Source organism: Mobula birostris, chromosome 16, assembly GCF_030028105.1.
Source record: "Mobula birostris isolate sMobBir1 chromosome 16, sMobBir1.hap1, whole genome shotgun sequence".
NCBI classification, from domain to species: Eukaryota; Metazoa; Chordata; class Chondrichthyes; order Myliobatiformes; family Myliobatidae; genus Mobula; species Mobula birostris.
In genome coordinates this window covers 47,583,256-47,608,796 of record NC_092385.1, presented here as the reverse complement: position 1 = coordinate 47,608,796, position 25,541 = coordinate 47,583,256, and the positions used below count along the sequence as shown (strand labels likewise).

The window sequence follows — 25,541 nt, the reverse complement described above, 5'->3', positions numbered from 1 at the left end:
GACCACAGGAACTTCTTCCACATCTTTACAGTATCTTCAAAATGAAGCTTTGCAAAAGCTTTTATGGACAAGGATATGCTTTGTTTTAGCCAGAGCTTCTTCCTTGCCACTCTACCACAAATACCCTTTTTGTGTAAGGCCTTAGAGATTGTGAGACCATGAACTTCATCTCCAGTTGCAATCACTAACTTCTGCAATTTACTCAGAGTGACTGTCGGTGTCACAGTGGCCTCTCTTACAAGTGCCATTCTTCTTCAGTGACTAAGTTTAGAGGGGTGGCATGACTTAGGCAGCCTGGCTTGGTTTCATATTTCTTTCACTTTTTCTACAATGGACAGCACTGAGCTCTGAGGTACGTTCAGTGCCTTTGAGATGGTCTTATACCCTTACCCAGATTTGCACTTCTCTGTTATCATTTCCCTGACTTGTCTTGAATGCTCCGTTATCTTTACTTTGGTTTGGTCTGTTGAAAATCTGCAATATTGTTGGATTTTACAGAAGAATTCATTGAAATCCTCCTATTTTCTACATCAACAAATTTGATGAGTTGGTAAGATAATATACAGTATTGCACATGACGGGCTAACATTTTTTCAGCCTTACAATTTTGGTTTTTAATTTTTAGTATATTGTTGACAAGTTTTCAAATTTTTCTTTTGATTTGATATGATGCACAATGTTTTGTAGATTAGCTCAAAAATCCTACTATATTTAAGCTTATAAAATGAGACAGTAAAATGGGTTGTGAGGGCTGAATATTTTTTTAGGCACAGTCTAAGACATTGGTGAGACCTAATTTGGAGTCTTGTGCACAGTTCTGGTTACCTCCCTACAGGAAAGTTTTCATTAAGATTGTAAGAGCGCAGAGAAAATTTACAATGATGTTTCCGGTATTTGACAACATGAATTATAGGTTGAATAGGATAGGACTTTATTCTTTGGAGTGCAGGGGAATGAGAGGAAATTTGAGAGAGGTATATAAAATTATGAGTGGGATAGGCAGGGTAAGCAGGTGTTTTCCACTGAGGTCGGGTGATACTACAAAAAGAGGTCATGGGTTAAAATTGAAAGGTGAAATGTTTAATTAGAGCATCTTCAGCCGGAGGATGGTGAGAGTGTGGAATGAGTTGCCAGCAGAAGTGGTGGTGCAAGTTTGATTTCAACACTTAAGTGAAGTTTGGATAAGTACATGGATGGGAGGAGTATGGAGGGCTATGGTCCTGGGGGCAGGGAGATGGGACAAAGCAGAATAACAACAAATAAGTTCTTCTCAGGCTTCCAGATGGGTACAGGAATCGATTATAACCAATGTTTTGGTGAACTCTGCCATTTTCTTTAGGGATGATGCCTGAAGAAGATGGCAGATTATAATCGATAGCTGTACCCATCTGGAAGCCCAAGATGAGTTTATTTGCCATATATGCCAGGAAAGCACCAAATCCTGTTAAGCAAAATAATAGTTTGGCATGGAGTAGATGAGATGATGGGCCTGTTTCTGCTATCATACTCTTTGACGCATATACAGCATTTGTCCCACTGTCTCTACGATCATCACACAATACAGTTACTTTTCCAAGTAATAATGCTGATCAACACCTCCACCCACTAACCCACCTCACCACCACTACTTTATCACTTCCTGTCAGTCACCTTATGCACCAACACTCCTGTGCCTAGCATCACTTTATAGAGATACAATCAATGTGCACAAGATATCTTAGGTATTTATATTCATTATGTTTTTTAATTATTGTGCTCTTTATCATATTGTATTTTCTCTGCTGCATTCTGGAGAGAAACTATTTCATTCTCCTTTACACTCCTTTACTGGAAATTACATTAAACAATCTTGAATCTTGATTTTCTGATGTTTTTTTCTTAACTCTAATGCCCCAAATAATAAACAGTTTAAGATAACTTTTCCTCCCTTACCACCATTCAGGGCCCCAGACAGTCCTTCCAGGTGAGGCGACACTTCACCTGTGAGTCGGCTGGGGTGATATACTTTGTCCGGTGCTCCCGATGTGGCCTTTTATATATTGGCGAGACCCGACGCAGACCAAGAAATCATCTCGTTGAACACCTACGCTCTGTTTGCCAGAGAAAGCAGGATCTCCCAGTGGCCACACATTTTAATTCCATGTCCCATTCCCATTCTGATATGTCTATCCACAGCCTCCTCTACTGTAAAGATGAAGCCACACTCAGGTTGGAGGAACAACATCTTATATTCCGTCTGGGTGGCCTCCAACCTGATGGCATGAACATTGACTTCTCAAACTTCTGCTAATGCCCCACCTCCCCCTCGTATCCCATCCATTATTTATTTATATACACACATTCTTTCTCTCTTGCTCCTTTTTCTCCCTCTGTCCCTCTCACTATACCCCTTTCCCATCCTCTGGGTTTTCCCCCCCTCCCCCTTTTCTTTATCCCTGGGCCTCCTGTCCCATGATCCTCTCATATCCCTTTTGCCAATCACCTGTCCAGCTCTTGGCTCCATCCCTCTCCATCCTGTCTTCTCCTATCATTTTGGATCTCCCCTCCCCCTCCCACTTTCAAATCTCTTACTAGCTCTTCTTTCAGTTAGTCCTGACGAAGGGTCTCCGCCCAGAACGTCGACTGTACCTCTTCCTAGAGATGCTGCCTGGCCTGCTGCGTTCACCAGCAACTTTGATGTGTGTTGCTTGAATTTCCAGCATCTGCAGAATTCCTTGTGTTTGCATAAGATAACTTTATTCAGTTAACTTTAACTTTTTTAAAGTTATAAAAAAATCACAATAAAACCATTCTTCTTTTTCCAAGGGGCATAAGTTATGGAAAAATAAGTGGAAATTTGCATTTGCCTCTGCTTCTATGGTGATGGATCAATCATCTCCTCCACAAATGAGAATACATGTCGTTCTTATGAAGCCAACACCTTAAATCCCAAACTCTATTAAGAAAGCCAAAAATGGCAGTATCTTCATATGTGATATTCCTAAAATGTGACAGGAAGAGTAACATTACCATTTTAAATAAAATTGAGGCTTCTAATATCCACATGAAACTTTAATTTTATTATTGAATCACGTAAGGGTTGAGAAAATCATTTTGTCTGATAGCTTATGTGCTTGTATGATAGAAAGTTCAATAATCTCTATTATGAGCAGTCAAAGAAGAGTTTATTTCTTCTCTCTCTCCCTCCAGCTTGCACTGATGGATAATTACCAAAAACTGGACTGTATGCTCAAAGGCCTCCGACGCCAGTTACCGTTTATGCACACAACAGTTGACTGGAACAAAATCATCAGTGCTAAGATTGTCAGGGAGATGGATCTGGCACAGTGTTCATAAGAATCTAAATCTGAATTCTGTTCAATTCAACTCATTACATTTAAAAATTAAAGTACGTGCATTAAAATAGAGTCTGGTCTTACCATAATTCACAGATTTACGTCCACTATGCATAAGAATATTCAGTATTAGAAAAACATGAACTGCTTTACATTCTAGTAGAGAAGAGGATCACCTTTTTTAGCAGTTGAAATTTTGGATATAGAAGTCACTTATAAAACAGGTTAAAGTTTTCTTTGTTTCAATCCCAATTATGGACTAAATCTTCAGTATCAGAACATGTTCCTGTATTACTTAAGAGATGTTTTTGAAGTTTAGTCAGCAAAAAAATGTATTCTATAATTATAATTATGTGGCTTCTTGGACAGCACAATGCTATGAACATTTATGTTCTTTGAAATCCATTTAATTATAGAGCTATACAACACTGAAATAGGCACTCATGACCCATCAAGTCTAGGACAATCATCAAGCACCCGTTTATACTAATCACATTTTATTTTCCCCACATTCTCATTCATTTCCCCCAGATTCTCCAACTCAACTGTACAGTAAGGACAATTTATAATTGCCAGTTAACCTATTAAATTTCACATCTAAATGATATTAAAAAAAAACATTCTTAAATGAAAGTGAGCTGCCAATATCCATATGAAACTTTTCTTCAAAGATATTGAAGAAATGCTTCTCAGCACCTGGAAGAAGCAAGATGCAAGGAAAGCATGCCAACTCCAGATAGGCAGCACTGGAGGTTAGGGTTGTGATCAGGACATTGAAGCTGCTATGCCACTGTGTCACTCTTTATTTCTCCCAGGTGGAACATAAAGTTAAACAGTGGTACAGACTAACTAAATCCAGCAAGATCTATATACCTGAATATTGAGAATTTTTGAAGCCACAAGGAAAGTAAGAACATACATTACTACATCATCTTTTATATTGTGAAGACATTTCAAAATATCTCATCTTCAATAAATGAAATTTGAATATACCATTTGTTCTGTATTCAGGTACCACAAATAGCTAATGGCTGTTCAAGTGGTCAGGGATGAAGGATAAATTTTGTCACTTCTTGAGAATCTTCAAAAATATCCCAAAGTGATACACTCCGTGGATTTAAATAAGCAGTGATATTTCTATTTATTATCTTAACCAAGACAGATAGTCTCTAGTAATAAGGCATTCTCCCTTGTTCACACAAAATGTTCATATTACATAATTCACTTAAACACCTGTTTCAGATATTAAAACAATAAATTTACAGGAAAGATACTACTGAGGCAATGATAGCTGAATGAGTAAGGGCAACCCGCAACTCTTCAGTCGTACTAAGAGGAAAGGCACTGAAAATACTCTAAGATCATCAAATAAAATTAACTAATTTGAACTAAAGTTAGATAGGACCTTGGTTAGATCGACTTCAGTACATTAGGTTGTCTCAAGCTGCAGTCTGTTCAGTGCAAAGTTAAACCACATAGCAACATTCATGAACACATCAGCTTCTGTGTCAATGTTGGAGAGTGCATGGTTGTCATCAGGGTACCACAGTAACCTAAGAGAGAGAAGAAAATCACATACTTGACTGCTTATGAGGATGAATTACTTTTCTTATTGAGTAGCTATTCCATGTTTTCTGCCATACGGCAATGAAAAATGTTCAAAATGACAACTATCATCATAAACATGAAATGATGCAGTATACTGATCCAATCATAGCAGTATCATCAAGCGACATCTGACTTTGTGCGGAAAACTTTTGTATGGTACTGTATTTGTCAATACAATACAAGTTGTCACCACTAGTTACCGTTTGAGTTTGTAAATCTGGCGGGAGCAAAGGATGTTGGGAATGCCTAGGGTGGACCGCCACAGGAGGGGCATGGGACATTTGGCCGAGAAGGAGTGGCAAGGGTGGGGGTGTGGTGCGGGTGCAGACACACCCAGCCTTGAGACACCAGGCAAAATCATTTGATTCCAAACAACTTGTTTATTGATCATTACAGAATGTCTCTCTGGTGCTTTTTGCTCCCTCCCATCTCCCTTTCTCTTTTCCTAGCCACGATTCCCCCCTCCCTGCCCCTTTCCCACTCTCAGTCTACAATACAGACAAATGTCAGAATCAGGTTTATCATCACTCATATATGTCATGAAATTTGTTTTTGCAGCAGCAGCAGTACAGTGCAATACATAAAATTAATACAGTACTGTGCAAAAGTCTTAGACACCCTAAATAGATACATGTATATTTATTACTCAGCCCATCAAGTCTGCTACACCATTCCATCATGGTTAATTTATTGTCCCTCTTAACCCCATTCTTCTGCCTTCTCCTTTGATGCCCTGACTAATGAAGAACTATCAACCTCCACTTTAAATATATATGCAATGTCTCGACTTCCACAGTCAGCAATGGCAATGCATTTCACAGACTCAGCACACTCTGACTAAAGAAATACCTCCTCATCTCTGTTCTAAACAGATGACCCTCTATTCTGAGACTGTGCCCTCTGGCCTTAGACTCACACACTATAGGAAACATCCACTCTCTGGAGGTCTTTCAATATTTGATAGGTTTCAATGAGATCACCCCTCATTCTTCTAAACTCCAGCGAGTAGAGCTCGAGGCATCAACCATTCCTCATACATCCTTTCATTCCAAGAATCATTCCTCTGAACATCTTCTGGACCCTCTCCAATGCCAGCACAAATTTCCTGAGACAAGGGGCCAAAACTTATCACAATACTCTAATATAAACTGTCAGCATCACATCCTTGCACATACTCTAGACCTCTCAAAATCAATGCTAATGGTTGATGCCTCTTGGGCTCTACTTGTTGGAGTTTAGAAGAATGCGGGGTGATCTCATTGAAACCTGTCAAATATTAAACTTATTTGCCTTCTTACTACTCACTCAACCTGCAAATCAACCTTTAGAGAATCCTGCACAATGACTCCCAAGCCCCTTTGCACCTCTGATTTGTGGATTTTCTCTTCATTTAGAAAATAGTCTGTGGCTTTATTCCTTCTATCAAAGTATATGACCATACACTTTCCTACTCTATATTTCAATTACCACTCTTTGCCCATTCGCCAATCTGTTCAAGTCTTTCTGCAGACTCACTGCTTCCTCAACACTACATGCCCCTCTTTCTATCTATGTATCTTCTGCAAAGCCATTAATTCCATCATATAATGTGAAAAGAAGCAGTCCTAATACCAACCCCACAGAACACCACTAGTTATCAATAGCCAACCAAAATATCCTCCCTTTATTCCCACTCTTTGCCTCCTGCCAGTTAGCTAATCTTCTATCCAGGCTAGTATCTTTCCTGTAATACCATGGGCTATTATCTTGTTAAACAGCCTCATGTGCGGTACCCTGTGGATGGCCTTCTGAAAATCCAAGTAAACAACATCCACTAACACAACACGCAAAAATCAGATTTCCAGCATCTGCAGATTTTCTTCTGTTTGGAACATCCACTGACTCACATTTGTCATTCCTGTCTGATATTTTCTCAAAGAATTTCAAAAGATTTGTCAGACAAGATTTCCCCTTCAGAAAACCATGCTGACTTTGGCATGTCATGTGCCTCCAAGTACCCACAAGCTTTAGGCTTAACAGTGAACTCCAACATCTTCCCAACCACTGAAGTCAGACTAACTAGCCTATTATTTTCTTTCTCTGCCTCCCCCCTTCTTAAAGAGTGAGTAGCTAGATCTCTGAGGATCTATCCTGGGCCCAACATATTGATGCACTTACAAAGAAGGCACGACAGTGACTATATTTCGTTAGGAGTCTGAGGAGAATTGGTATGTCACCAAAGAAGTCACTCACAAATTTCTACAGACGTACTTTGGAGAGCATCACTGTCTGGCGTAGAGAGCCCATTGCACAAGATTGGAAAAAGCTGTGGAAAGTTGTAACTCACCCAGCTCCATCATGGGCACTAGCCTCCCTAGCATCCAGGATACCTTTAAAAGGCAATGCTTCAAAAAGGCAGCAGCAATCATTAAGGGCCCCACCACCCAGAACATGCCCTTTTCTCATTGCTACCATTAAGGAGGGGTACAGCAGCCTGAAGACATACAATCAATGTTTCAAGAACAGCTTCTTCCCCTCAGTTCTGAATGGACAATGAACCCATGAACACTACGCCTGTATTTTTTCTTTTATTTTGCACTACTTATTTAATTTTTAATATATACTTATTGTAATTTATAGTTTTTATTATGTATTGCAATGTACTGATGCTGCAAAATTTCACTTCATGTGCCAGTGATGGTAAACCTGATTCTGATTCTGAGTGACATATGTACATTTTCCAGACCTCTGGAATCATTCCAGAATCTAGTGATTCTTGAAAGCTGATTACTAATGCTTCCACAACCTCTTCAGCTACCTTTTTCAGATCCCTGGGATGTAGTCCATTTGGTCCAGGTGACTTACCTACCTTCTGACCTTTCCATTTCCCAAGCACCTTCTCCTTAGTCACAACAACCTTGCTGACTTCTGACCCCTGACACTATCGCATTTCTGGCATATTGCTAGTGTTGCCAACACAAAATACTGATGAACTTTTTCAGCCATTTCTTTGTTCCCCATTACTACCTCTTCAGCATAATTTTCCGGCAGTCCAATATCCACTCTCACCTCTCTTTTATTCTTTACATATCTGGGAAAAATAACTTTGATATCCTCTTAATATTATTGGCTAGATTATCCACACATTTAATCTTTTCTCTTGTTAGGGTTCTTTTAGTTGTCTTCTGTTGGTTTTTAAAAGCTACCCAATCCTCTTACCTCCCACTAATCTTTGCAATATAATATGCCCGCTTTTTACTTTTATGTTGCTTTTGAATTTCCTTGACAGCTGGAGTTGCTTCATCCTCCCTTTAGAATACTTCTTCATCTTTGGTATGTATCTATCCTGTGTCTTCCAAATTGTCCCCAGAAACTCCAGCCATATGAATGATGAAACCTAACGATGATCAGGAGATCAGAATTGGAGGTCTTCAGATCTCTAATAGGGGATTACAGGATTATAGTAAGATCATGGACAAAATGATAATGTACTTAAAAATTTTATAATTGTGGCACTGCTTAACCAGAACGGACACACTTTGTGTGAGCAAGGGGATATGATGGGTATCAAATTGTCCTCAGTTTCCTGAGGCAGAGAAGGACAAGTCTGACACATAATCTATTGGAACGAAGGCTAGAGGCAACACTGAGTGACGTGGAGGTTAGTGCTGCTGCCTCATAGCTCCAGGGACCACATTGATCTTGACTCTGAGAGCTGCCAGCGTGGTTAACTTCAATGAAGAATTTCTTCTTAATGGAGGGAAGTAGCAAAAGAATCAGTAAGTGGATAAGAGATGGAATATGTTATAGCAGAAGAAACAACGGACCTATTGCAAAGGCTTTGCCAAAGGCTCACATGAACCTAATGGCCCAAGTGATCTCCTCTTGTGTCTTAATAAGTCAGTGAATAAAGATAAGGATGAAACTTTTGGCATAAATGATCTGATTCATATGCAGTAATAAAAATGGAAATAGATGGTCTTAATTGAATAATAGGATATAGTCCATAGCCTATTGCAGAATAAAACATGACTCCTGAATTATAAGCAGTATGGTTCATTTTCAGATAGTTGCTCATCTGGTCAGAACTCTGATCATTTAGAGACAGAAGAGGGAGGGGAGATGTTGATGAAGTGAAATTGTTAGTGCATACTCGGATAATGATGACTAGGAGTATAACAAGCTGTCTGGATGGCATGCAAGATGAAAGCTTTCACCGTGTATCAGTATATGTGAAAATAATAAACAAATACAAGTTAAAAAGAAATCAGTAAATTACATAAATTTGGAGGACAGCACAGATTAGAGTGGTGATACAGCAGGGAAGCATTTATAGGGTCTTTTTGGCTGAGATGACAAAAATAAAAACATGCAACATTAATAAGTATAAATTTAATACAGGAACTACAGTCAAATCACTTGTCACAAGATCATTCATTATTAAGTACTTTTTTCTATTGGATACATAAGCATAAGGCATCCTGCTGCTTATTGATCCATTACTGCTTTGAGAACACAGGCAGACAGTCTGAATGGATGATCGAACAATCACAGCCTTTTGCTTGCATTTGTGGCTATTTGTTCATAGCCAGACAAAGTATTTATAGCTGTGAAATTAAAATTTAGACAAAACATTTACAGCTATGAATTTAATAACAGGACAAAAGGTCCAAATCTGCAGATCTACAACAAAGCCTAATCCTCACGATCGAATATAATCCTTGTAGCTGTTGCTTGAGCCCACAGGCTGCTCAGATTTACACAGAACTTACCGTACAGGAACCCCTCTGGCTTTCAGCGCACCGTGGAGTTGAAGACCTTGTGAAGGGTGAACCCGTTTGTCTTTCTCACCTAACATTATCAAAACTGGAGTTGTTGCCTGAAAAAAATATATGTTTACAAGTACTGAACAGAGACAGTAGGTTTGAGTTAAGTAATTTAAATTATAACATTTTATTTAACTAAATTGTAATCCCAAACCCACTCTTTCAATATACCTTATTAATATTAAAGCAAGTTGTAAATATAATCTGTGGTGACAAAGGGTAATAAAATTTCAGTTACTTGAGATGGTACTGCAGTAATTGGCTTTATTCGATGCAACACATTTCCCTTTTCAATGATGGAATGTGAAACATGCATCAGGGTCCAATTCCCACTGGTGCCGGTAAATAATCTGTACATTTTTCCCAAGACCATATGGGTTTCCTCCCACATTTCAAAGATGTACAGGTTAGGATTTGTAAGTTGTGAGTATGCTAATGTTAGCACCAGAAGCATGGTGACATCTGCAGGCTGCCCCAGCATGTCCTCAGACTGTGTTGGTCATTGACGCGAACGACACATTTCACTGCCTGTTTCAATGTACATGTGACAAATAAAGCTAATCTTTAATTTTAATTTTTAATTATACCATCTCAGTATATACCAACAGAGGACAAGCCAGTTCAGACAAGCCAGTTCATCCATAGGAAAACTGAACTAGTCTCATTTTCTGGTATTTGGCTCATATCCCTTTAAACCAGGGGTTTCCAGCATTTTGCATGCCATGAGCCAATAACATTAAGCAAAGGGTCCATGGACCCCAGGTTGGAAACCCCTGCTTTAAACCTTTCCTATCCAAATATCTATGAAATGCTGTAATTGTACCTGCCATTACCAATTCTTCTGGCAGTTCATCCAATATTTGCACATCCATGTGTATGAAAAAATTGCTTCTCAGGTTCCTTTTAAATCTCTTTACAGCTCTCAGCTTCTTCCCTCCCCCTCCTGTCTTCTCCTATCATTTCCGATCTCCCCTTCCCCCTCTCAAATCTCTTACTATCTTTTCTTTCAGTTAGTCCTGATGAAGGGTCTCGGCCCGAAACGTCGACTGTACTTCTTCCTATGGATGCTGTCTGGTCTGCTGCGTTCCATCAGCGTTTTGTGTGTGTTGCTTGAATTTCCAGCATCTGCAGATTTCCTCGTGTTTGTTCTTTTAAATCTTTCTTCTTTTGCTTTAAACCTATGCCCCCTAGTTCTGGCCTCCCCGCCATAGGGAAAAGAACGTGGCTATTCACCGTAAGTGAAAACTGACATACAAATAATTAAAGCTGACATCTCTGATACATTATTTTCTCAGTGACAAGTTTTGTGATGAGAAAAAAAATTCAAGAAGTTTATCAACTAAGCTACTGTTTTCTAATTTTTTGCACTATTTCAATGGCAGCTTGCCTGGAAGATGTAAAAAAGTAATAGAAATGTCTCTCTTTACAACCCCAGTTCTCAACTTCTCATTCAAAGGTTCAAAATGAGTTTATTATCAAAGAATGTATAAATTATACAACCTTGAGATTCGTTTACTTACAGGTAGCCACAAAGCAAGAAACCTGAAAGAACCCAATTAAAGAAAAAAAAATAAAAGACCAACACGCGATGTGTAAGAGAAAGGAAAACAATATTAATTATGAAAACAATTGAAGCGAACAAGATTCTGAACCAAATTGAGTCCTCATATCCAAACTCCAGAGCAGCTCAAAGCCTCACTTATCAGTTACAATATTGGAGGGCAAGAGACACTTCACAATATTGGAGGGCAAGAGACACAGCAGTCTTTGTAGCCTCAGTGCCATGGAGGAGTGACCATCATGGAGAGTGAGTAAAATCGGTTCTCGTCTCAGAGCCTGACACCCCGTCTTTTCAGTCTAACTGGGCCGCTGATTAAATTGACCAAAAAAACAAACAGCGAAAGGCTTCATAGCCATGGAGAGAGGAGTGAACATCATGGACTGCAAGCAAAATCAACTCTCGCCTCCAATCTGGGCCAGTGTTTAAAGTGTCCTAAAATCAGATTGCACCTCGCATTAAGACCTGGCCGCTGTGAGGGCTCGGGGCCTAGACCATGCCGCCCAGCAACTTGCTCTTATGGTTCCCTCCCACATGGCCCTCGATTTTTCTTCAACCATGTGCCTATCTAAAGGTCTCTTAAATCTCCATAATGCTCCAGCTTCCTTCTTACCTGAGAAATATATATAATGGGCGATTTGCTCAATAATGTTGCCAGCACAGAAGGAGTAGGTAACTGGTCTGGGGCAAACTCAAAGCCAGCTTGCACCATAGTGCTGTTGAGAAAAGACACCAAAATAAAACAAAACAGACCTTAACTTGCATTTACTAGTCTACTTCAAAATTAAAGTCAGCTGTACCTCAGGTCAAGGCAGGTCCAAGAATATTTTGCTGTTTCTGAGATTATATACCCTTAAGCCAACCTCTGCTTTGCCCCATGACTAATAAATGGCAGCAACAAATAACATCTTCCTTTAATTTCCCTGCCTCCTCTAATGGGGCACTGAAACCTTCACTAGACATATGACCTTCTTAAGCCTGTATGGGTCAGACTGAAAGTAAAATTGTTACCTCTCATTGCAGCTCGGACAGCAAAATAATTGCCATGCTTACAATTCAATGCTATCAGCATAGTGAGGATCCCCAGTTCCCAAGACAATTCAGTTATCACAAATACAAAGCTTAAGGAAAAGTAATGTCCACTTTTTCAGACAAATGAATAATACTGAAAATAACAACCTGGCCCAATGCAAAGCATTTGCAAATTAGAATAGAAAAGTATTCAGTTAAAAACTGTGAATATGAAGTAGAGTATCAGAACTTATCCAAAGGTCAAATAGCTGTGATTACAGCGTGCTATGGACATACCACCATTAGCACTTGGTCTCCATGAAGTCCCTTTTCCAACTTGAACAAATCCAAAATCGAGCACAGATATGTGGGATTTGGCGAATTCCCAAGCTACCTATGGTAATCTTTTTATGTGGCAATTTTAAATTTCAAAATTTAAGAGATAATGTGTAGAAGACTAATAAAATAGAGCAAATTAAGTTTAATTGGCCTCCTAACAACATAATAAAAATAATAGAAAATGATTGTGGTTCTCAGCAATTCAAATACTGTCTGAGGAGAAAGATACATTAATACTTTATATTAATGGATTTTCATTTAACCTCACCTTGAATACACCCAGTGACTGAATAATCATAGCCTTCCAAGGCATACGGTTTCTGAGATTTACACTGCACTAGGATTTCTCCTGTCTAATTACTAAATAGCTGATTCTTCATTCCGAGACAAGGCTCCCTGATTCTGGATTCTCCATGCATAAAAAGCTTCTCCAGATCCACCATATGAATTCCTCTCAAGAATTTTACCTACTTCTATGACATCACCTCTCTTCCTTCTAAACTCCAGTGGATGGGTGTTAATCCACCTCACTCTCCTTCACAGCATTATCACTGCATGTCAAAAACCATTTTAGTGAGTGTACTCTACACTTATTCCAAGACAAGCATACATCATTTTTCAGCTATAGAGATCAGAATTACACACTATATTGCACACGAGGTCTCAACAAAGCCCTGTGCAATTACATTAAGAATTTAAAACTTAGAATTTCCCAGAACTTCTAGAATCATTTCTCAGTGATTTCTCTCAAGTGCATCAATGTTTATTTTCAAGAAGGCACCTCTTTATAATACTTGTATTTTTTCTTGGTATTCTACCATGTTTTGATTGAATGAGTGCAGATAAAAATTGCAAAAACAATTAAGTGTTCAATAGAACTATAGAACACCCAGGAATCTACGGAGGGAGCAGAGGAGAAATCATACAGTAGCACTATCATTTCAATAACATTTTTCTCTAAATAAATGAATAAATTAAAAATCTTCAATTATCTTCAATCAGTCAAAATTGTAGCTTACATTTTTAAGCAGTTACTGTGGTATGATTAAAGTTAATATGAAAATATGTAATATTTTGGTACATTTACAGAGGGTGCTGGGGAGTACAAATACAGTGGCAGTCAATAACAAACTCATCAAGAAATTAAATAAGGACTGCAGAGGCAAGTTTTTAATCTTTAAAAAAAAAGTGAAGAAATTATCACAGAGGATTGTTGAGACACAAAAGCATATGGAGAGGAGGGAATAAAAGGTTATGTTGAAAGGAACCAAATGAGGCAAAACAGTGTGAACTGGTTGTACAATTAGTGTGATCCAGGTGCAATGTGGCTCACTTTTCCTTAGTTATATAGTTTAGCTTGAAAATAGGTGGTACATCATTACTTGCAACATCGTGATGTCTTCAATTCCCTATACAATTAATTTCTAGAGTCTCTAAGTCAGCCTGACAATTTACTAACACGTACAGAATGTTGGAGGAATTCAGCAGGTCAGGCAACATCAATGGAAGGAATAAACAGTCAACATTTCGAGTCAAGACCTTTCGTCAAGACTGGTGTCTACTTCACCCAGTCCTGATGACGGGTCTCAGCCTGAAACATCGACTGCTTATTCCTTTCAGTAGGTTGCCAAGCTCCTCCAGCATTTTGTATATGTTATTCTGGATTTTCAACATCTGCCGAATCTCTTGCGTTTATGATTTGCTGCCAATTTAGTTTAAGGTTACTGTAATTCTATGCTATGCGGCATAGCTATTCGGTGTTTCAACCTCAACAAGTTCATTACATTGTAGGGATCCTAGAAGCAAGAGAGATCTTTATCATATAACTATGGTTGGAATACAGTCTAGTTCTCAAAAATGAAAAGCATGTGAATGCATTGAGGTGCAGAAATTTAATTTTTCACTGAAAAATAACTTTAGTAATTACAATTTCTATGTTTGTACATACTGAGAAACAAAATATGATACATATTATGTGTGTATATTCCAGGAGAATCCAAACTCACTGGTCAGGAATATCTGTTGTACCCAGCTTGGAAGCCAGGTTAATGACAGGATTCCTCGTGGCGAAGGCCTTGTAGAAACCAGGATACTGGCCGATCAGGTGACAACCAATAAATCCTCCATGTGAGCCACCAATTAGTAAAATCTTCTCAGAATTTACAAATCCTTCCTTTAACACACTTTCAACAGCAAACTGAAATAAAACACAGACTTTTGGAGCAGTATACAAAAAGAAATTGCCATTGGAGTATCACCAGTTTCTTCAACAAATCTGAACTTGATCACAGTACTCCTCTATCTGAAGTTCTTCAGCATTAGAAGAATTACATTAAACAAATGATGCATCTCACCCCAAGGTATTCATTGCAGAATTCTATTGTACATGAGATCTAAGGTAACATGCACAACATAACAGGTCTTCTTAAGTAGGCTGTGACCATGGAGAAGGGCATCTTACCATATATTTTGTATTTACTTGCCCTGGTTTCCGTCCCTGGCATTCTTCCCACATGACAAGTTCATTGATAGCTTCCTATAGCTGAATTCCTCATAATCAACTGCAGTGCCAATTTTGGCATAATCTGAAAGCTGCTTAATCTATCATTGGTAAATTGAAACCACATCTTGAAAGGCAGGTTTCTCGGAGAGTCCCAGTTCATACGATATTATAGTCACTAAAACTACAATCACTGCCACTGAGCCAATTCTGGAGTAGTGCCACTTTCCCTTGGATCCTATGAGCCTTTACTTACTGTTCTTCATGTTTTCCACAAATCCATCCCTGCTTTCTTTTATTAATCTGTAACTGTCTTTTAGAATATTTTCCACTAATTTGCTACACACTTATGTAATTCTTTTAAGCTTTCCACTACTTAATCCATCCTTTTAAAGTAAAGAAACCACATCAGCATTCTTCGTATGAGCAGTAAATTTCAATATTTTTAACTCCAATATTTCATTATACATTTGTACTATAAGAAAAACAGAAAACTGAAATATTCTACAAAAATAAAGTATGGTATAAATGACTTCCAGAAGTATGTTGCACCTTATTGCATCTCATCTCATTTTGATTCTATGTTTTTTCTGCATCCTGTTATTCAGGATTAAGGTCTTTTACCAAAACAACCACTCACCGTCCAGGATGTAATACAGATGAAGTAGATGAAGTTCCAAGAAACATTCCTCAGTATTCAAGTCTTGCCTATTCCAGTAATTCTGGCTGTTAGCTCCATCTGAAATTCTGTAAAAATGATTTGACTAGCTCATTACCTGCACATCTTTCACGTCTTGGCTTCCTATATTACCGAGTAGTGACCAAATACTGTCTTGTCCAAAGCCACAAGATCCTCTATAATTCACTGAAAGAAACACAAAATGCCCCCCATCAGGATCACGGGATCACAAATTGTACAGTATAGAAATGCAGCCTTTTTGGCTATCTCATCTATGCTTACTTATGCTAATCCTATTTGACCAAAAGTTCCAAGGCCCATCCATTCCTTTCTAAACCAAGTACTGCATCTATCCAAATACATTTTAAACACTGTAATTGTATCTGCCTCCACAAACTCAACTGGCAACTTTATCTGGATATTCTTGCCCTCTGCGTGAAAAATTTACACCACAGATTGCTTTTAAATTTCTCCTCTCTCACCTTAAATCTGTGCTTTCTAGTTCTAGATTCCTTTGCCATTGGAGGAAGATTCTAATTATCTATCCCATCATGTTCCTCATAATTTTATAAAATCCAAGATCACCCTTCAGCCTCTTATATTCCAGTGAGAATATATCCAGTTTATCCAATCTCTCCTTACAACTACAACACTCTATCACAGGCAACACAATGGTGAATCTTCTACACTCTCTCTATTGCTATCATATCTTTTCTATAGTATGACCAGATCTGTATGCTTTACTCTAAGGATGGTCTAATCAATGCTTTGTACATCTACACCATGATATCCAGTTCATATTCAAAGCACTGGCCTATGAAGATGAGCCTTTTTCATTACCCTATCAACCTGCATCACCACTTCCAAAGAGCTATGGGACTTGCATCCCAAGTCTCGCTGTACATCATTGTTTCTAATGTCCCTGCTACAGTATTTACTTAAATTGCCCTACCAAAATTAGAATTTCCAAAGTGTATTACCTTACACTTCTCTGGATTAAATTTCATTTGTCTCTACTCTGCACATCTTTCCAGTTAACTAATCAGACTTTATGGTTGCAATTTGGAATAAGGCTGGGTCAATGATTTAAAATATTTTATAAATATTCCACAAAGTTAGGCCAACCATCAACTTCTGTACATTAGCCAGTAACTCACAGTAAGAATAACCAACAATCCTTAAGTCAGAAATAACTAAAACCAGATTTAAAACAGAAAATGTTGGAACAACTAATTTGGTTAACATTTCAAACCTATGACCTTGGCAGTCTACTGAATATTCCTGACATTTTCTACTTTTTCCAAGTTTGCAGTATTTTAATTTGACGCAAGCAGATTTGTTCAATTGTTGATCATAGAGTCATAGAAATGTACAGCACAGAAATAGGACCCTCTGTCCATCTAGTCCATGCCAAAACCATTGAAGCTGCCTACTCCCATTGACCTGGTCCAAGATAAATTTTCTACTATAAGACCATAAGACATAGGAGCAGAATTAGGCCATTTGGCCCATCAAGTCTGCTCTTCCATTCAATCATGGCTGATCCTTTTTTTCTCTCCTCTTCAACCTTATTTCCCGGCCTTCTCCCCATAACCTTTGATGCTATCAAGAACCTATTAATCTCTGCCTTAAATACACCGAACAACTTGGCCTCCACAGCTGGATGTGGCAACAAATTCCACAAATTTACCACCCTCTGGCTAAAGTAATTTCTCTGTATCTCTGTTTTGAATGGATGCCCTTCTATACTGCGGTTGTGCCCTCTTGTTCTGGACCTTCCCACCATGGGAAACATCCTTTCCACATTACTCTGTCTAGGCCTTTCAACATTCAAAAGGTTTCAATGAGATCCCCCCTCATCCTTCTAAATTTCAGCAAGTACAGACCCAGAGCTATCAAATGTGCCTCGTATGATAACCCTTTCATTCCTGGAATCATTCTTGTGATCCTCCTCTAGATCCTCTCCAATGTCAGCACATCTCTTCAAAGATGAGGAGCCCAAAACTGTACAGCCAAGCTGAGGCCTCACCAGTGCCTTATAAAGCCTCAGCACCACATCCCTGCTCTTGTATTCTAGACCACTTGAAATGAATGCTAATCTCACATTTCAAAGTTGCTGGTGAACACAGCAGGCCAAGCAGCGTCTGTAGGAAGAGGTGCAGTCGACATTTCAGGCCGAGACCCTTCATCAGGACTAACTGAAGGAAGAGTGAGTAACGGATTTGAAAGTTGGAGGGGGAGGGGGAGATCCAAAATGATAGGAAAAGACAACAGGGGGAGGGATGGAGCCAAGAGCTGGACAGGTGATAGGCAAAAGGGGATACGAGAGGATCATGGGACAGGAGGCCCGGGAAGAAAGACAAGGGGGGGGGGGGACCCAGAGGATGGGCAAGAGGTATATTCAGAGGGACAGAGGGAGAAAAAGGAGAGTGAGAGAAAGAATGTGTGCATAAAAATGAGTAACAGATGGGGTATGAGGGGGAGGTGGGGCATTAGCCGAAGTTAGAGAAGTCGATGTTCATGCCATCAGGTTGGAGGCTACCTAGACGGAATATAAGGTGTTGTTCCTCCAACCTGAGTGTGGCTTCATCTTTACAGTAGAGGAAGCCGTGGATAGACATGTCAGAATGGGAATGGGATGTGGAATTAAAATGTGTGGCCACTGGGAGATCCTGCTTTCTCTGGCGGACAGAACATAGATGTTCAGCAAAGCGGTCTCCCAGTCTGCGTCGGGTCTCGCCAATATATAAAAGGCCACATCGGGAGCACCGGACGCAGTATATCACCCCAGTCGACTCACAGGTGAAGTGTTGCCTCACCTGGAAGGACTGTTTGGGGCCCCGAATGGTGGTAAGGGAGGAAGTGTAAGGGCATGTGTAGCACTTGTTCCGCTTACACGGATAAGTGCCAGGAGGGAGATCAGTGGGGAGGGATGGGGAGGACGAATGGACAAGGGAGTTGTGTAGGGAGCGATCCCTGCCGAATGCAGAGAGAGGTGGGGAGGGAAAGATGTGCTTAGTGGTGGGATCCCGTTGGAGGTGGCGGAAGTTACGGAGAATAATATGTTGGACCCGGAGGCTGGTGGGGTGGTAGGTGAGGACCAGGGGAACCCTATTCCTAGTGGGGTGGCGGGAGGATGGAGTGAGAGCACAGAGTGGGAGATGTCTTCCTTTTTTAAAGAAAGGGGCTTCCCTTCCTCCACTATCAACTCTGCCCTTAAACGCATCTCCCCCATTTCACATACATCTGTTATCACTCCATCCTCCCGCCACCGCACTAGGAATAGGGTTCCCCTGGTCCTCACCTACCACCCCACCAGCCTCCGGGTCCCACATATTATTCTCCGTAACTTCTGCCACCTCCAACGGGATCCCACCACTAAGCACATCTTTCCCTCCCCGCCTCTCTCTGCATTCCGCAAGGATCGCTCCCTACACAACTCCCTTGTCCATTCGTCCTCCCCATCCCTCCCCACTGATGTCCCTCCTGGCACTTATCCGTGTAAGCGGAACAAGTGCTACACATGCCCTTACACTTCCTCCCTTACCACCATTCAGGGCCCCAAACAGTCCTTCCAGGTGAGGCAACACTTCACCTGTGAGTCGACTGGGGTGATATACTGCGTCCGGTGCTCCCAATGTGGCCTTTTATATATTGGCGAGACCCGACGCAGACTGGGAGCCCGCTTTGCTGAACATCTACGCTCTGTCCGCCAGAGAAAGCAGGATCTCCCAGTAGCCACACATTTTAATTCCACATCCCATTCCCATTCTGGCATGCCTATCCACAGCCTCCTCTACTGTAAAGATGAAGCCACACTCAGGTTGGAGGAACAACACCTTATATTCCGTCTGGGTAGCCTCCAACCTGATGGCATGAACATTGACTTCTCTAACTTCCGCTAAGGCCCCACCTCCCCCTCGTACCCCATCTGTTACTCATTTTTATGCACACATTCTTTCTCTCACTCTCCTTTTTCTCCCTCTGTCCCTCTGAATATACCTCTTGCCCATCCTCTGGGATCCCCTCCCCCCTTGTCTTTCTTCCCAGACCTCCTGTCCCATGATCCTCTCGTATCCACTTTTGCCTATCACCTGTCCAGCTCTTGGCTCTATCCCTCCCCCTCCTGTCTTCTCCTGTCATTTTGGATCTCCCCCTCCCCCTCCAACTTTCAAATCCCTTACTCACTCTTCCTTCAGTTAGTCCTGACGAAGGGTCTCGGCCTGAAACGTCGACTGCACCTCTTCCTACAGATGCTGCTGGGCCTGCTGCATTCACCAGCAACTTTGATGTGTGTTGCTTGAATTTCCAGCATCTGCAGAATTCCTGTTGTTTGTGTTTAATCTCACATTTGCCTTCCTCACCACCGACTCAACCTGCAAGTTAACCTTAGGGTGTTCTGCACAAGGACTCCCAAGTCCCTTTGCACCTCAGATTTTTGGATTTTCTCCTCGTTTTGAAAATAGTACGCACATTTATTTCTACTATCAAGGAGCATGACCATGCACTTTCCAACATTATATTTCATTTGCCACTTCCTTGTCCACTTGCCTAATCTGTCTAAGTCCTTCTACACCCTACCTGTTTCCTCAACACTACCTGCCCCTCCACCATTCTTCATATCATCTGCAAACCTGGCAACAAAGCCATCTACTTCATCATCTAAATCATTTATATACAGCATAAAAAGAAGTGGTCCCAAAACCGGCCCCTGCGGAACACCAGTAGTCACTGGTAGCCAACCAGAAAAGGTTCCTTTTATTCCCACTCGCTGTCTTTTTCTAATTAGCCAATGCTCTAACTATATTAGTAACTTCCCTGTAATATCATGGGCTCTTAACTCGGTAAGCAGCTTCATGTGTGACACCTTGTCAAAGGTCTTCTGAAAGCCCAAATATACAACATCCACTGCATCCTTTTTTACTATCCTACTTGTAATCTCCTCAAAGAATTCCAACAGGTCATCAGGCAGGATTTTCCCTTAAGGAAACCATGCTGACTTTGTCCCTTCTTGTCCTGTGCACCAAGTACTCTATCACCTCATCCTTAACAATTGACTCTAACATCTTCCCAACCACTGAGGTCAGGCTAACTGGTCTATAACTTCCTTTCTGCTGCCTTCCTCCTTTCTTAAAGAGTGGAGTGACACTTGCAATTTTCCAGTTCTCTGGCACCATGTCAGAGTCCAATGATTTTTGAAAGATCATTTCTAATTCTGCCACACCCTTTTCCAAGGCTCAATACTGAGTAACTCATCATGATTTACGCTTAATTTACCCACTTCCTCTGACTACTTTGCTTGTCTCTTAGCTTTGCTAAGTAACAATTAAATTAACAATTACAGCAGGAAAACAGACCATCCCGGCCCTTCAAGTCTCCCTCTTGTTGAAGCAGCCTCACCACGACACATCACCTCACAGCTTCGCAGGATGAACAGGCTCCTCCAATCACTTCTTTCGTTACCCCTCACTAGCTGAACCTTCATGTCTATTTCCAGGTCCATTTCCTTCTAGATCCATCTTTGCAAAATAATGCCCCTAATTTTTTTTTATATAACAATATATTTAAACTCCCAAATGCTAAATCATTGGTCTACCATTCACAAAACAGTTGCAGCTAACTGAACGCACTGCCTTTCCTACCAAATATTAGCTTTTTGGATATGAAAGGAATAAAAGGGTAAGGGTACAGAAAAGTGTTGATGGAGTAAAAGATTAGCCATGAGCTTTTTGAATACTTGAGCAAGATCAAGATCTCCTCCTGATTCCTCTTATTTTGTTCATTTGAGTCAGATTTCATACTCTTGATTATTATTTGATGTACTCTCATTAATAAACAAATACAAGGCTAACATTGAATGAGATCTAAAATGAGGTAGGTGAAAAAAAAATATTAAACTGAGCACTTACCAAGCAGTACTGAATATCCTAGCCTACACAAGGCAAGGGGCAGCAACATCCAACATGTAATGAAGACAGAGTTAGGTCCTCCTGTACAAAGGAGACAGCATCAAGATATAACTGAAGTGGCCAGCTGAAATAGGATCCAATTATGTACCAGTAGCTTTTTTAAAATTCCTACATAGATTGCATTGTTTCTTGGAAAGTGATAACACTCAATGCTATTATAAACAAAAATCAAACTGATCCTGAATGATAAAAAGACAAGTTCATTATCTCATGATTATCAGTCATATGCACTTGGTTACTGAGAATAACTGATACATGAGGAAATATAAAAGCAAGGATGTAATGCTAAGGAATTGGTCAGACCGCACTTGGGAGTATTGCGCGCAGTTTTGAGCACTTTATCTAAGACAAGACGTGCTGGCATTGGAGAGGATGCAAAGGAGATTCACGAGAATGATTCAGGGATTGAAAAGGTTAACACATGAGGAGTGTTTGTTAGCTCTGCACCTGTACTCGCTGGAGTTTATCAGAATCAGATTTATTATCACCAGCATGTGTCATGAAATTTCTTAACTTAGCAGTTCAATGCAATACATAATATAGAAGAAAAAAAAGTAAAAATAAATAATTCTTTTCTTTTTCAATCTTTTTATTAATTTCAAAATATAGAAACAAAACATAGCAATAATACAGATAATATGAGATGCATTGTTACATTTAAAAAAGAGTAATTGCAAAACCAAATAGTGAAAATTACCAAAACTCCCATACATGTAGAACTGATCACGGCTAATATAAAGCAAAAAAAAGGAAAAAGAAAGAAAAAGAGAAAAAAAAAACAAGAAAAAAAAACCCATCCCAAAAGAAAAAAAAACCCAACTAAACTAAACTAAAACACTTGGGCAAAACTAACAACTTAAAAATGGAAAAGAAGTAAACCTCAGCGTTGACGATTCCATTCCCCTCCAACAACAGTACAGAGAAATAAAACAAGTTTTGAAATGATCAAATTACATCAAATGAAAATGCTGAATAAATGGCCTCCAAATTTTTTCAAACTTAATAGAAGGGTCATAAACTGCACTTCTAATTTTCTCCAGATTCAAACACAGTTTAAAGTAGTCCACAGGGCCCATATGTCCAAACATAAACTATCTCGTTATTACTCTTATATTAATCCAATATGTGACAGATGCCAGTCTGAGATTGCTTCTTTAACTTACATGTTTTGGTCATGTCCCTTGTTGGAGAAATATTGGAAAGATATTTTTGATATTATTTCAACAGTCCTAAATATAGACTTACAACCTCATCCAATTACTGCTATCTTTGGACTACCAATGATAGACTTAAATAATTTAACCTCTTTATCACGAAGGATGATTGCATTTCTTACTTTAATAGCTAGAAGGTCCATTTTGTTGAATTGGAAAGAGATCAACCCTCCTACTGTATTTCATTGGTTTTCACAAACTATGGTGTGTAAAAATAAATAATTAAGTAAATCATTTACAGTATATGTATATGACAGCGGCCACACCCCGGGCAACGGCTTCGACAAGCCGGCTAAACCAAGTGAGGGTAGCCGATGGGTCTCAAACCCTCGGTGAGATAGGGAGTTGTCTAACCCAGCATGTGAAGACAGACTCTGGCGGATGGAGCGGATGAGACCAATGGAAGGTCCAACGGTCAAGAAGGCGGTCTCTGCGAGTGTTGTGGAACATGTAGAGCACGACAAGACACAGATGATGTACTGGTCATCCACTGCTCCTAGTCCCATCTCCAGCCGTCTCGACTCTGTCTTGCCACTGGATCCAGATGGGAACTGGGAAGAGAGAGTGAGGCTGACGCTGCGCAACTCTCCCTCACTTAAATCCAAATCAAGCACTAGTCTCGAAACTATCAATGGTGTCAAAGTCTTCATCGATGATGAGGGACGAACCTTAATGTATATGAATAGATTAAAAATAGAGCAAAAACAGAAATAATATACATTAAAAAAGTGAGGTAGTGTTCATGGGTTCAATGTTCATTTAGGAATCAGATGGCACAGAGGAAGAAGCTGTTCCTGAGTTGCTGAGTGTGTGCCTTCAGGCTTCTGTACCCTCTACCTGACGGAAACAATGAGAAGAGGGCATGCCTTGGGTGCTGGGGGTCTTCAGTAATGGACGCTGCCTTCCTGAGACACCACTCCTTAAAGATGTCCTGGCAACTTTGTAAGCTAGTCCCCAAGATGAAGCCATCTAAATTTACAACCCTCTACAGCTCCATTGGATCCTACGCAGTAGCAACCCCACCACCATACCAAACAAGATGTAGGGCCAGAGAGATGCCATCTCTCTGGCCCTACATTCCTCCTTAGAACACCTGGAGAATAAAGACGCATACGTAAGGCTCCTTTTCATTGACTACAGCTCTGCCTTTAATACCATCATTCCAAATAAACTGATTCCTAAGCTCCGGAACCTGGGCCTTAGCACTCAGATCTGCAGCTGGATCTTCAGCTTCCCCGCAAACAGGACCCAGTCTGTTACAATAGTGGACAAGCTCTCCTCCACAATTACTCTGAGCACCGGTGCCCCACAAGATTGTGTACTCAGCCCCCTGCTGTACTCACTGTACACCCATGATTGTGTAGTCAAGTTTCCATCAAACTCAATACCTAAGTTTGCTGATGACACAACAATTGTAGGCCGTATCTCAGGTAATGATGAATTTGAGTACAGAGAGGAAATTAAGAACCTGGCGGCATGGTGCAAAGACAATAACTTATCCCTCAACATCAGCAAGACAAAGGAATTGGTTGTTGACTTCAGAAGGAGTAGTGGACCGCACAACCCATTTTACATCGGTGGTGCACAAGTGGAACAGGTCAAAAGCTTTAAGTTCCTCGAGGTCAATATCACAAATCACTTGACTTGGTCCAACAAAGCAGAGTTCACTGCCAAGAAGGGGCACCAGCACCTTTCCTTCCTGAGAAAACTAAAGAAGTTTGGCCTGTCCCCTAAAACCCTCACTAATTTTTATAGATGCACCATAGAAAGCATTCTTCTAGGGTGCATCACAACCTGGTATGGAAGTTGTCCTGTCCAAGACCAAAAGAAGCTGCAGGAGATTGTGAACATGGCGCAGCACATCACACAAATCAATCTTTCGTCCGTGGACTCACATTACACCGCACGCTGTCGCAGCAGTGCTGCCAGGATAATCAAGGACACGACTCACCCAGCCAACACACTTTTTGTCCCTCTTCCCTCCGGGAGAAGGCTCAGGAGCTTGAAGACTCATATGGCCAGATTTGGGAACAGCTTCTTTCCAACTGTGATAAGACTGCTGAATGGATCCTGACCCAGATCTGAGCCGTACCCTCCAAATATCCAGACCTGCCTCTCGGTCTTTTTTGCACTACTTTACTTCCCATTTTTCTATTTTCTATTTATGATTTATAATTTAAATTTTTAATATTTACTAATTTTAACTATATTTAATATTTAAAATATTTAATATTTGTAATCCAGGGAGTGTGAAGCGCAGAATCAAATATCACTGTGATGATTGTACATTCTAGTACCAATTGTTCGGTGACAATAAAGTATAAAGTATAACAGTGATGCAGCCTTATTGAGAAGAATAAATATGGATTTTAATAAAACCTATTGAATATTGAAATGCCTAGATAGAGTGGATGTGGAGAGGATGCTTCCTGCAGTGGGGAGTCTAGGGCCAGAATATAAAGCCTCAGGATAAATATACATCCCTTTAGATCAGAGATGAGGATATATATTCCTTTAGCCAGA

The 25,541-nt window shown here is 40.2% G+C and overlaps 2 protein-coding genes across 5 annotated transcripts in view; one reads left to right on the top strand and one right to left on the bottom strand.

Moving 5' to 3' along the window:
• LOC140210805 (F-actin-capping protein subunit alpha-2-like) overlaps positions 1–3,336 on the top strand; it is a 39,643-nt gene extending 36,307 nt beyond the window's left edge. The window contains exon 10 of the mRNA XM_072280075.1: positions 3,190–3,336. Coding sequence (XP_072136176.1) covers positions 3,190–3,336 — 147 coding nt within the window. The remainder of the gene's footprint in view (positions 1–3,189) is intronic.
• LOC140211123 (acylamino-acid-releasing enzyme-like) overlaps positions 2,739–25,541 on the bottom strand; it is an 83,690-nt gene continuing 60,887 nt past the window's right edge. For 2 of the 4 annotated variants that reach the window (XM_072280616.1, XM_072280618.1), the window contains 6 exons: positions 21,745–21,825; positions 15,933–16,021; positions 14,663–14,853; positions 11,920–12,022; positions 9,695–9,801; positions 2,739–4,888 (listed from right to left, as the gene is read on the bottom strand). In XM_072280616.1, the coding sequence (XP_072136717.1) occupies positions 4,765–4,888; positions 9,695–9,801; positions 11,920–12,022; positions 14,663–14,853; positions 15,933–16,021; positions 21,745–21,825 (695 nt within the window). In that variant the 3' untranslated portion in view covers positions 2,739–4,764. The remainder of the gene's footprint in view (positions 4,889–9,694; positions 9,802–11,919; positions 12,023–14,662; positions 14,854–15,932; positions 16,022–21,744; positions 21,826–25,541) is intronic. The other 2 variants (XM_072280617.1, XM_072280619.1) reach the window with 1 other exon arrangement.